This window comes from Cherax quadricarinatus, chromosome 76, assembly GCF_038502225.1.
Source record: "Cherax quadricarinatus isolate ZL_2023a chromosome 76, ASM3850222v1, whole genome shotgun sequence".
NCBI lineage: Eukaryota > Metazoa > Arthropoda > Malacostraca > Decapoda > Parastacidae > Cherax > Cherax quadricarinatus.
Genome location: NC_091367.1, coordinates 2,531,189 through 2,545,186, shown reverse-complemented (window position 1 = coordinate 2,545,186; position 13,998 = coordinate 2,531,189). Strand labels below are relative to the sequence as shown.

The window sequence follows — 13,998 nt, the reverse complement described above, 5'->3', positions numbered from 1 at the left end:
CTTGTACTATCTGTAACCCAAAACTCTCTCTCCCACAGCCTCACTAGCTTTTGCAGTAAATCTATCCTCATCTCCCTCAAATCCATATAGTCCATGAACTCACCTAAGTCGTAATAAGTAAATAAGTAAATTTACAGTCATTTATTACAACTTAAAATGAGTTCATTATCATACTTTCTTCTGCTCCAGTGAGTACATATTTAAAACTTTGAGGTGTTCCCAGTAATTTAATGCTTTACTGGCTCTATGCAGGTTATATATGCTCTCTGCATCTGTTCCAGCTCTGCTATCTCTCCTTCCCTGAAAGGAGCCATCAACAGTGGACAATGCAAATGAGCACAAGTGATTTGAAAAGTGTCACACCATTAGCACTATTTCCTTTGTTTTAAACACTCATTTTCCACTTTATCATTTTCCTGGCTTTCAAGACATTTTCCTTATTGTGTTCTTTGAAAGAAAGTTCAACTGACATTATTGCACCCAAATCTTTCACATGTTCCTGTCATTCTATTTGGTGATCTTGCATTTTGTATTGCATACAGTCTCTCTCTTGAGTTCTTCATTCTTTCCATACCTAAGCAGTTGGAACTTATCACTACTGAACATCATTTTATTTTCCACTGCCCTGGAAGACTTATTGGAATGCCACTGATTATGTAGAGCATTTTGGGTATTTTAATACTATATATACCTCATTTTTATGAAAATGTAGTGTTAGAGTGTTCAGCAGAAGTTTGTGGTTACAGGAAAGTGGGTGCAGGAGGGAAGAGGAGCAATTGGTGGAATGATGATGTAAAGAGAGTAGTAAGGGAGAAAAAGTTAGCATATGAGAAGTTTTTACAAAGTAGAAGTGATGCAAGGAGGGAAGAGTATATGGAGAAAAAGAGAGAGGTTAAGAGAGTGGTGAAGCAATGTAAAAAGAGAGCAAATGAGAGAGTGGGTGAGCTGTTATCAACAAATTTTGTTGAAAATAAGAAAAAGTTTTGGAGTGAGATTAACAAGTTAAGGAAGCCTAGAGAACAAATGGATTTGTCAGTTAAAAATAGGAGAGGAGAGTTATTAAATGGAGAGTTAGAGGTATTGGGAAGATGGAGGGAATATTTTGAGGAATTGTTAAATGTTGATGAAGATAGGGAAGCTGTGATTTCGTGTATAGGGCAAGGAGGAATAACATCTTGTAGGAGTGAGGAAGAGCCAGTTGTGAGTGTGGGGGAAGTTCGTGAGGCAGTAGGTAAAATGAAAGGGGGTAAGGCAGCCGGGATTGATGGGATAAAGATAGAAATGTTAAAAGCAGGTGGGGATATAGTTTTGGAGTGGTTGGTGCAATTATTTAATAAATGTATGGAAGAGGGTAAGGTACCTAGGGATTGGCAGAGAGCATGCATAGTTCCTTTGTATAAAGGCAAAGGGGATAAAAGAGAGTGCAAAAATTATAGGGGGATAAGTCTGTTGAGTGTACCTGGTAAAGTGTATGGTAGAGTTATAATTGAAAGAATTAAGAGTAAGACGGAGAATAGGATAGCAGATGAACAAGGAGGCTTTAGGAAAGGTAGGGGGTGTGTGGACCAGGTGTTTACAGTGAAACATATAAGTGAACAGTATTTAGATAAGGCTAAAGAGGTCTTTGTGGCATTTATGGATTTGGAAAAGGCGTATGACAGGGTGGATAGGGGGGCAATGTGGCAGATGTTGCAAGTGTATGGTGTAGGAGGTAGGTTACTGAAAGCAGTGAAGAGTTTTTACGAGGATAGTGAGGCTCAAGTTAGAGTATGTAGAAAAGAGGGAAATTTTTTCCCAGTAAAAGTAGGCCTTAGACAAGGATGTGTGATGTCACCGTGGTTGTTTAATATATTTATAGATGGGGTTGTAAGAGAAGTAAATGCGAGGGTCTTGGCAAGAGGCGTGGAGTTAAAAGATAAAGAATCACACACAGGGTGGGAGTTGTCACAGCTGCTCTTTGCTGATGACACTGTGCTCTTGGGAGATTCTGAAGAGAAGCTGCAGAGATTGGTGGATGAATTTGGTAGGGTGTGCAAAAGAAGAAAATTAAAGGTGAATACAGGAAAGAGTAAGGTTATGAGGATAACAAAAAGATTAGGTGATGAAAGATTGAATATCAGATTGGAGGGAGAGAGTATGGAGGAGGTGAACGTATTCAGATATTTGGGAGTGGACGTGTCAGCGGATGGGTCTATGAAAGATGAGGTGAATCATAGAATTGATGAGGGAAAAAGAGTGAGTGGTGCACTTAGGAGTCTGTGGAGACAGAGAACTTTGTCCTTGGAGGCAAAGAGGGGAATGTATGAGAGTATAGTTTTACCAACGCTCTTATATGGGTGTGAAGCATGGGTGATGAATGTTGCAGCGAGGAGAAGGCTGGAGGCAGTGGAGATGTCATGTCTGAGGGCAATGTGTGGTGTGAATATAATGCAGAGAATTCGTAGTTTGGAAGTTAGGAGGAGGTGCGGGATTACCAAAACTGTTGTCCAGAGGGCTGAGGAAGGGTTGTTGAGGTGGTTCGGACATGTAGAGAGAATGGAGCGAAACAGAATAACTTCAAGAGTGTATCAGTCTGTAGTGGAAGGAAGGCGGGGTAGGGGTCGGCCTAGGAAGGGTTGGAGGGAGGGGGTAAAGGAGGTTTTGTGTGCGAGGGGCTTGGACTTCCAGCAGGCATGCGTGAGCGTGTTTGATAGGAGTGAATGGAGACAAATGGTTTTTAATACTTGACGTGCTGTTGGAGTGTGAGCAAAGTAACATTTATGAAGGGATTCAGGGAAACCGGCAGGCCGGACTTGAGTCCTGGAGATGGGAAGTACAGTGCCTGCACTCTGAAGGAGGGGTGTTAATGTTGCAGTTTAAAAACTGTAGTGTAAAGCACCCTTCTGGCAAGACAGTGATGGAGTGAATGATGGTGAAAGTTTTTCTTTTTCGGGCCACCCTGCCTTGGTGGGAATCGGCCAGTGTGATAATAAAAAAAAAAAAAAAAAATATACCTCATCATTAAGACTTGAAACTTAAAAATGCATTGGTAAGGTTTAGATTGCTTGAATGGTAATTTTGATACAACATAGTAATATGTAGAGATAGTAATCTAAAACTGGACTGTCAATTTTGGTTACATTAACCCTTTGAGGGTCGACAGGCCCTCTCCGAGACTCGTTCTCAGGGTCGGCCAAATTTAAAAAAAAAAAAAAAAAAATTCTCTTATGAAAAGATAGAGAATCTTTTCCCGATCATAATGACACCAAAAGTTTGAAATTTGATGGAAAACTTACGGAATTATGCTCTCACAAAGTTAGCGGTCTCGGTGATGTTTACGCATCGGCGATCTTGCCCACTTTGAGCCCCATTTTTGGCCAATTCCACTGTACTAGTTGACAAAAAACATGAATATTTCGCTAGAACTCCATTTTTTCTATCGAATGAGTGCAAGAAACCACCCATTTATCAATTTCAACTATCCAGTACAGTGGTCAGAATTTAGCAATTTTGCCAATTTCACACAAATTTAAAAAAATGCCAATTTCCGAATAGGGTCCAGAATAAACAAGAAAGACATTCCTGGCACTAAAATGACATTTTCTCTGTTCATTAGTCACGTCTCAAGGCCCCTCTTACGTTCTTTTGCTTTCCACTTTGAATTTTTATTCTCACAAAAAATAGAAGATTTACTGTTATGCAGACTACTGCATTAGTGTAAAAAATGGTATAAATAATATTGGCGTACTTGCGAAAGAATATTAGACTCACCAGTTGACGTGTATTGGACGCTTGGCATAATTTGTTTACTTTTGAACTTTGGTAAAAATTGAACATTTCTGCTACTTTGAGCTCAATTTCAAGGTACTTTTCATTGTAAAACCAGTCAAAATCATCTCTATTTCTGTAATATGTCTTCCATTCTATAAAATGAGACCAAGAAAACTAGAATACAACAATAAATACCATACGAAAATACAGTGCAAAGTCGCTGTTTTATTAAAAAAAAACGGTCAAAGTTTTTTTTTCTCATTATGCACTGAGTGCTGTAGGATTTTTTTTATACTGTGCACACTGACCACATAGACCCATTCTTTCATATGTAGGCCTACCAGCTATCTCCCACTAGATTTGAGGGAGCTAGAATTTAGGCGTACTAGCACGTCAAAAACCCTGGGTCGTAAGCTGTACTAGTACGGCCGAAACCCTCAAAGGGTTAATGACTGGGTGGCCAAATTATGGCGGTGAAAATAATACATGAGCAAGAAAACTAATTAGATCTGGAAAATAGGTAATAATGGATAGTAGACATTAGCAACAATTATTAATAATCAATCGATATAAAAATTACATGAGGTACAGGAGTTTTTTTTAACTAACAAGTATTTTTAAGCAGTTTGAATCAGTTTAAAACAGAATAAATTAAGTTTTCAAGTGTACTGTTTTCCATTTCTCCTACCTGAATACTTGAGCTGTTTGGCACTGGCTCTACCCACATGATATTGAGATTATATGTCGTGAAATTTGAGTACTGGATATGCACTAAAACATCAGTCAGCAGCACAAATGAATGGGATGAAAAGCGTCCAGCATTGTGTACATTGATGGGGCTGGTGCGTGAATCTCTGAGAAGTCGTCGTGATGGGTTGGCCAGAGCTTCCACCATCTTGGGACTGCAGGTTTCCCAGTAGGCTTTTGTTACTTCAGCTTCTGCCTGAAATATACATGTTTATCGTATTAAAGTTGGCAGGTCACTATTATCCTCCCAGGGTGAGTGGATGGCAGAGGTAGGGAAGGTTTTTTCATATTAAACAATATAAGGCAGAGAAGGTTAATGGTAATGGTGGAAGGAGGAGATAATAGTAATGGTAGTGGTGGTGATGACAGAAGCAAAGGTAACAAGATTAGTTAGTAGAGGTGAGAGTGATGACTAAATGTGTGTTGATGATAGTGAAGGTGGTGATGCTTATATTAATAGTGGACAGTGATGAATATAAAAATGATGAAACTTCTTAAGCTATCACAAAGTTTTAAGTCCTACAGATCTCATACTGGTACATCAAAAAGTAAGCATACTAAACTAATACTATAAAATTTCTTTACCTGATTCTTTTGTGCTATGTTGGAAAGCTGCTTCCAGTGGGAATGAGCAATCTTGATCTTGTCTAGAGTAAAAGGAGAGTAATAATTATCAGCATCGTTCTTCATGGACAGCAGAAACTCAACATACTCGTGGATGTGGTGTAGTGGCCGCAGGATGAGGTAAGCAAAGAGTTCAGTGTTTGTTTTCCTCTTATCTTCAGGAATGAGATTTGCTAAAACAGACTGGCATTTCTCCATCACTATATTGGCTTCTTTACTCGAGACTGTGAGACCACTAATGGCAATTGCGTCACATACCAAGTTCACATATTTCTGGTAAATAGACTTGTGCTCCTCCACCTGTTGTAACAATTGGTCAGGGAAAAAAAATCATTAGGCCTCCCTTTGTTAATCATTAATAAGGTACAAATGCAAATTATACATAAACATGGTATAAAGAAGGTAACAAAGCCAATGCTACATGACAATATCACACTGCATAATCTTTCCTATAAATTCACGAGTGTTTATATTCTTAGAGGTTCTGTGAAACTAAAAACTGGGAATAATGCAAAATTAAGTCTGTCATATCTGCACACCTCTAGCAAGCGGTGACAGCGTGAATGATGGTGAGTGTTTCTTTTTCTTTTTTTAAACATGCTGGCTGCTTCCCACCGTCTCAGTGGGGGACGGTCAGCATGTTAAAAAAAAAATTGTTTTAGATCTGGGTTTATTTTATTTTGTAAACCACATCTCTGTAATATCACTTTAATTTGGTTAACACTGAACTGACATTTACTGTAAGAAATAATGATCAGGATAAAAAAAAAATAGGAAAGAAATAAAGCTGGAAAACTGTTAGTAACTGAGTATATTCATGGTTAACCCATCAGTAAAAATGATTGAAAGTCACAAATAAGGAAGCCAAAAAATATGTAGGGCTGTATTACTATATTACAGTACAATATTTCCAGATTAGTGACAGTTTGCCAAGAGTAATTTCACTTAGTAACTAGTGTTACATTAGCAACCTTTTATAACAGCTTCTCATTACCCACTTCTAAAACACAAAATAAAAAATCTACATTACTTAAGAGGCTAATGAGCTCCACTATACATGCACCAACCAAATATACACAAAGTATCAAAGCAAAGTCTTTACAGTAAAAAAAATAGAACTGTTTAATGCAATTCTCTCTTATTTCTATGTCTAAAATCCTTTTCCTTTTCTTTCCCTCCAGCCATATGCTCTACATCCACTCAGCTTCCCTGCATCTTGCCTCAAGTTGTCAAGTGGTTAATGTTTAATAATAAAAAAAAGAAAACACACCATCTCCCACCAAGGAAGGGCAATAAAAAAAAAAGAAACACATCCATCATCATTCATTCCATCACTGTCTTGCCTTCTGGCAAGACATCACAAATCAGGTGGCCCTCCAAGCAGCAACATCCTCACCCATCCTTGAAAGTGTAAGTACTCTACTTCACAACTTTAGGTGGACTACTGTACTCTCTAAGATCAGCTGCTACATACCTAACTCTACTACATCATGCATCAAGTACTGGATCTGTGCCTGGGAACTGACAGTTAGTAACCATCTAAAGCCAGTCATTACGCATCAAAACCCAGCAATCATAACCACACTAAATCATATCTCTAAAACTACTGGAGAGTACTGGATATACAGTCAATATCTACAGAATGCTACATTAATTTTAATCAGACCTTAGAGCTTTTCCCAAAAGGTTTCAATTAATACCACTGACATAATACAAGACGAGCTGTTGTAGTGTGAGCAGGGTAATATTTAGTGAAGGGATTTAGGTAAACCGGTTAGCCGGACTTGAGTCCTGGAAATGGGAAGTACAATACCTGCACTTTAAAGGAGGGGGTTTGGGATATTGGCAATTTGGAGGGACTTCTAAACTGTCGTATCTGAGTGCCTCTGCAAAGACAGTGATTATGTATGAGTGAGGTGAAAGCGTTGAATGATGATGAGCGTATTTTCTTTTTGGGTAGCCCTGCCTTGGTGGGAGACGACCGACTTAAAAAAAAAAAAAATACAGTGTGTCTGATATGGTTTCAAGGAAAGGGCTCTTATCAAAGGAAGTGATTGGAGCTATCTTACCCTTCCTCAGAACAAACTAGATTACCATACTCCCATTCCCAAGTGCTGTATGATCTTAATGAGTTTAGCACTTCCTTATGAAAAGAATGACAATGCAGTTAGTCTTTAGGAAATACTAAATTACTATTACAAGTTATATCTGAAGATATTAAATGAGGACAGAACAGCAGAAGGCCGTGGAGCAGAGTTATGTAATATGAATGATATACTGTAGAACTCCTCATAAAATTAACAATTTTAGATAGAACAGTTCCATCTATAAGTCAGGAAAGGGCAAAGAGACATAGGTGTGACAATCTGGTTGAAAGAAAGGGTCAAGGGTTTATCTTAAAGCAGTGTTGACATTATTATTATTATTAATGTTGTTACTGGGAGGCTTTGGAAGGATGATGGAATTTTGGGAAAAGCTTCAGCCCTTCCCTTCAGGGCCCTCTACCCCTTGGTGCCACCCCTGGTGAAGGAATATTTCTCACTAGGTATTAGGATGTCTCACCTGTCGTATTATTGGTATGACAGCGGTGACATCAGCTGCTTGGTCATCTAACATATCACTTAGACTACTAGCCACTGCATGTGTTACATCAAGGTAAGCTTCTAAAAGTTCCTGTTTTGTCTGTAGCACTTGACTGTTGTCAACTGCTGGAATACAGATATACTCATGTGAATTACAACAAATCACAATACTGTAGAAATAAATAATTATGCACTCATTCTCACAAGCCTTCTTCCTACTCTTATTATTATTATTATCATCAGAACTAAGCACTAAACCCACAAGGGTCATACAGTCTCTTCCTACTACACATCAAAAAGGCTCATGTAGCTTGAAAATATTTGCTGCCACACCCACCCCACATGCTCAACATTTTGCTATTTCTACAGATTATTTCCCCATTCTTCCTTCTTTTAACTATTTTCAGATTTATGTTTCAGATTCAGAGTTGCCCAAGTCAGTGCTCCACACCATAGAAGACATTCCATAACTGAAGTAGTCATGAAGGGGTTTCTCACATTACAGTCTATTATTATACTCGCAGGAAAGCATTGAACTACTTAGGACCATACTGTACTTGGCAAATGGGAGGTGATCAGCCTGGATTTAATTAAAGGTAGGACAGCTCCAATTCGTTGGATCAAGAATCTTTAACCAGCATGAATTCATTCCCCTTGAACAGCTACAGTTTTTTAAGACTTTCCATAATCTACCATTATCAACTTTTTAATATTTGCTGATAAACACAATGGCTGTTTCCCACCAAGGCAAGCTGACTCAAAAAATGAAGTGCATTCACCATCTCTCACTCTCAAGCTCTCTTTTCCAGAAGTGCTATCAGGCCCACAAATCAGTTAGGTGGAGATGGGAAGTACAATGCCTGCACTTATGAGGGGTTTGGGATATCTGTTGTTTAGGGTGACATATAAACTGTCAGATCTGCACACCTCTACAAAGACAGCGATAATATGACTGATGGTAAAAGTGTTTCTTTTTTTATGGGGTAACCCTGCCTCAGTGGGAAATGGCCAGCTTGTTATATATAAAAAAAAAAAATATACCCTAAAATGAAAACATCTTTCACCTCATCACTTGGAATATTTATATTATTTCATAATTGCAATTTAGTAATTTTTCACCATTCCAATGTACTATTCTTCCAAAAGATCTATCTTGTAAACTGCACATCATTAAGTAATAAATTATTTTTCACCCATTTCTAACTAGCATTACAAGACAGGAATTTTTGGCTCCCACTACCAATGCATATTAACATCACATCACTCTTGGATTCTTCCAGTATCTGTCCACCACACAGAAATATTCCAATACACATTATTTTTGTCTCATTTTGTTATCTTTCAAGTTCAATCACAATCCTGACCAAGAAGAGTACACTTAGGTCTGCCTTGCATATAGCAGATGAAGGACTGAGCCTTCCCCACTCCTTGTGATGAATGACCCAAACTGTTTTAGTGCTGCTGCTGCTGATGATGATGACTGATGAAGATGACAACAATGATAATGACAATTATGACATGATGATGAGCAATAATAACTAATCTGTTAAACCTCTACTTAGAGATTTTTCTCCCCATAAAGTACATGGATAACTTCCTACACTTCCTTCCACTATCCTTACTAACTTGATCACTACCCTAGTTCCCAACTTCATGGGATAATGGATTAATTAAACTGTATGACAGTAATTGTTTTTTAAAATATATCTTCCATGATGTTCATTATTCACCTGGTGTTGATGCCTAGTACAATTCCTACTATTCTGTCCTAGTGAAGCTTACTTCAAAATAATGGTGTCTAGAAAGATGGGATGGAGGCAGGATGTACAGGGAGAGTGAGGAGCAATGTAGGACAGAAATAGTGAGATGAAGAAGAGCATGGCAAGGAGAGGGTGAGGAAGATGATATGGAGGGGGGGGGGAGATGATGATGATGAACAGAATAAGGGGAAAGATGATGATGAACAGAATAAGGGGGAAGATGAATTGGGTGAGTGAGGGGGATAATGGACAGCAAGGAGGGGGGATGACAGATGGTAAGGAGGAGGATGGATAAGGTGGGTGGGGGGTCAGAGGACACGGTGTGTGAGAGGGGATGAAGAGCAAGGTGTGTGAGGGGGGGGATAAAGAACAGGGTGAGTGAGAGGGATTAAGAATGGGATAAGTGAGAGATTAAGAATAGGATGAGTGAAGGGGATAAAGAATAGGGGTGGGGGGTTGAAGAACAGGGTGAGTGAGAGAAAGGAAAGATCAACACAGAGAGAGGGATGAAGGATAGAGAATAAAATATTATAGGCCAGAGATGAGGAAGGCATTTCACTGTAAATGATGACGACAAGATAATGGATACTCTGATGATGAACCTTGTTGGTTGGAGCATAACAGCGGATACCAATAAATTTCCCACCTGGAATTACAGGTGTCCCACCTGAGGCTCCGCTGCCTCCAACAGAGCTGGAGGCACAGGCGTCCTTGTGTGAGATGGATGACGAGCTCTTGCTGTTGTTGCCAAGCACACAGGTCGACAGGAAGGGCTTCACCACGTGCTGATTAACACACTTGAGCAGACTCAGGTACTCTGTTTCAGTTTTCAAAAATGTTATCACCTGAAGAAAAAAGTGAGTAAAGGATTAACTATGAACATCTAGATATTTTTCAATAGCATTAGAGCACCTGAGATAAATATGGAGTTCTTACATTATACATTTTTACTTGTACAATTTAAGAGTTAATATCTTATCTCAGCTCAATTAAAATGCTGACTTTTTATAACACACTGTAATTCTCCCACAAAGGTAGGGAATCCCCCTAAAAAAGGAAACACACTCACCATCCCTCATTCAATAGCTGCCTTGCTAGAAGTGTGCAGACATCACAGTTCAAATGACCCTCCAAATTGCAACATCCCCCGCCCCTCCCCAGAGTGTAGGCACTGTACCTCCTACCTCCAGGATTCAAGTCCAGCTAAGTGGTTTCCCTGAATCTTTAGCAATATATTTATGGTACAGTTTACCATCCTCCAGGATGTGATATAAAATAGTCACTAAGTATCAAAGTGCAGGAGGAGCTCAATTTACAAACAATTATGATTCTGGTGTATCAATTAACAAGTAATTTGATTGTATAATAACATCAGGAAAGAGGGAAATTTTTTCCCAGTAAAAGTAGGCCTTAGACAAGGATGTGTGATGTCACCGTGGTTGTTTAATATATTTATAGATGGGGTTGTAAGAGAAGTAAATGCGAGGGTCTTGGCAAGAGGCGTGGAGTTAAAAGATAAAGAATCACACACAAAGTGGGAGTTGTCACAGCTGCTCTTTGCTGATGACACTGTGCTCTTGGGAGATTCTGAAGAGAAGCTGCAGAGATTGGTGGATGAATTTGGTAGGGTGTGCAAAAGAAGAAAATTAAAGGTGAATACAGGAAAGAGTAAGGTTATGAGGATAACAAAAAGATTAGGTGATGAAAGATTGAATATCAGATTGGAGGGAGAGAGTATGGAGGAAGTGAACGTATTCAGATATTTGGGAGTGGACGTGTCAGCGGATGGGTCTATGAAAGATGAGGTGAATCATAGAACTGATGAGGGAAAAAGAGTGAGTGGTGCACTTAGGAGTCTGTGGAGACAAAGAACTTTGTTCTTGGAGGCAAAGAGGGGAATGTATGAGAGTATAGTTTTACCAATGCTCTTATATGGGTGTGAAGCGTGGGTGATGAATGTTGCAGCGAGGAGAAGGCTGGAAGCAGTGGAGATGTCATGTCTGAGGGCAATGTGTGGTGTGAATATAATGCAGAGAATTCGTAGTTTGGAAGTTAGGAGGAGGTGCGGGATTACCAAAACTGTTGTCCAGAGGGCTGAGGAAGGGTTGTTGAGGTGGTTCGGACATGTAGAGAGAATGGAGCGAAACAGAATGACTTCAAGAGTGTATCAGTCTGTAGTGGAAGGAAGGCAGGGTAGGGGTCGGCCTAGGAAGGGTTGGAGGGAGGGGGTAAAGGAGGTTTTGTGTGCGAGGGGCTTGGACTTCCAGCAGGCATGCGTGAGCGTGTTTGATAGGAGTGGAGACAAATGGTTTTTAATACTTGACGTGCTGTTGGAGTGTGAGCAAAGTAACATTTATGAAGGGATTCAGGGAAACCGGCAGGCCGGACTTGAGTCCTGGAGATGGGAAGTACAGTGCCTGCACTCTGAAGGAGGGGTGTTAATGTTGCAGTTTAAAAACTGTAGTGTAAAGCACCCTTCTGGCAAGACAGTGATGGAGTGAATGATGGTGAAAGTTTTTCTTTTTCGGGCCACCCTGCCTTGGTGGGAATCGGCCAGTGTGATAATAAAAAAAAAAAAAATAACATCAACAACAAAAATAACATTTTCATTCAAAAAAAAGGTAAAATAAATTTTAAAAATTTTGAAAAGCCAATAGGCCTAGTGTTTTGAGCAGACAAACTATGAGTAATACTATTTTCATGAAATGGACTTAATGTTGACAAGTATGAAAACAAAGATGTAAGTTGTAAAATAAGCTTCTACTGTGACAACATTTTGCTCTGTGAAGAGCTATAATGAATTTTTTTCATAGATTAGTGCTATTGTTTGTTAAACTCATAAAATTTAGTTAATTAGCATTAACCCTTTCAGGGTTTTCGGCGTACTAGTACGGGTTATAGACGTATTGTTATTGACGTGCTAGAACGCCTAAATTCTAGCGCCTTCAAATCTAGCGAGAGAAAGCTGGTAGGCCTACATATGAAAGAATGCGTCTATGTGGTCAGTGTGCATAGCATAAAAAAAAATCCTGCAGCACACAATGCGCAATGAAAAAAAAAAAATTGACCAGTGTTTTTAAATTAAAACAGCGACTTTGCACTGTACAGTGGACCCCCGCTTAACGATCACCTCCCAATGCGACCAATTATGTAAGTGTATTTATGTAAGTGCATTTGTACGTGTATGTTTGGGGGTCCAAAATGGACTAATCTACTTCACAATATTCCTTATGGGAACAAATTCGGTCAGTACTGGCACCTGAACATACTTCTGGAATGAAAAAATATTGTTAACCGGGGGTCCACTGTATTTTCGTATGGTATTTATGGTTGTATTCTAGTTTTCCTGGTCTCATTTTATAGAATGGAAGACATAACACAGAAACTGAGATGATTCTGATTGGTTTCACAATGAAAAGTACCATGAAACTGAGCTCAAAGTAGCAGAAATATTTGATTTTTACCAAAGTTCAAAAGTAAACAAATCATGCCAAGCGTCCAATACACGTCAACTGGTGAGTCTAATATTCTTTTACAAGTGCGCTGATATTATTTATACCATTTCTATACTAATGCAGTAGTCTGCATAACAGTAAATCTTCTATTTTTTGTAAGAATAAAAATTCAAAGTGGAAAGCAAAAAGAAATATAAGAGGGGCCTGGGGACGTGACTAACGAACAGAGAACTTGTTATTTTAGTGCCAGGAATATCTGTCTTGTTTATTCTGGACCCTATTTGGAAATTGGTATCTTCTGAAATTTGTGTGAAATTGGCAAAATTGCCAATTTCTAGCCACTTTATTGGATAGTTGAAATTGGTTAATGGGTGGTTTTTTATCCTTGTTCGATAGAAAAAATGGAGTTCTAGTGACATAAATATGATTTTTGTTGACCAGTACACAGGAATTGGCCGAAAATAGGGCTCAAACTGGGTGAAATCGCTGATGCTGAATGCTAACTTCGTGAGAGCATAATTCCGTAAGTTTTCCATCAAATTTCATACTTTTGGTGTCATTATGATCGGGAAAAGTTTCTCTATCATTTCAAAAGATATTTTTTTTCCCGAAAATTTTTTGACCCTGAGAAAAAGTTTAGGAGAGGGTCTCTCGACCCTGAAAGGGTTAACCTAAGCTAACCAAAATTAACCTAATAACAAAGGGTGAATGTAGTAAAACTAATACCATGTACAGGAAAAAATATCTAAGTTGACAGTAAGAGTACAGGTTGCCTTTATAACATATTCATAGGAAGTATTTCTTTAGGCTTAAAGTTGTTATGAAGTGGAACAACCTAAAAATTGAACTAGTAGAGGCCGGATTCATACCTAGTTTTAAGAAGAGGTATGATAAGGCTCTTCGAGCAGGGAGTGAATGACCTAGTTATTATTGAAAGAATTAGAGGTAAGACAGAGAGTAGGATTGCAGATGAGCAAGGAGGTTTTGAGAGTGGGTAGGGGATGCATTTACATATATGCTTCAATGTGTTTACATTGAAGCATATATGTGAACAGTATTTGGATAAAGGTAGGGAAGTTT

General features: G+C 38.9%; 1 protein-coding gene across 5 annotated transcripts in view; it reads right to left on the bottom strand.

Annotated features, from left to right (window-relative positions):
* Als2 (Amyotrophic lateral sclerosis 2) overlaps window positions 1–13,998 on the bottom strand; it is a 64,639-nt gene that overhangs the window by 29,231 nt on the left and 21,410 nt on the right. For 4 of the 5 annotated variants that reach the window (XR_011394132.1, XM_053798331.2, XM_070101132.1 and 1 more), the window contains 4 exons: window positions 10,131–10,308; window positions 7,684–7,829; window positions 5,083–5,421; window positions 4,439–4,693 (listed from right to left, as the gene is read on the bottom strand). Coding sequence is in view for 4 of the 5 variants with exons in the window: in XM_053798331.2 (XP_053654306.2) it covers window positions 4,439–4,693; window positions 5,083–5,421; window positions 7,684–7,829; window positions 10,131–10,308 (918 nt within the window). In the remaining variant the exon portion in view is untranslated. The remainder of the gene's footprint in view (window positions 1–4,438; window positions 4,694–5,082; window positions 5,422–7,683; window positions 7,830–10,130; window positions 10,309–13,998) is intronic. The other variant, XM_070101131.1, reaches the window with a different exon arrangement.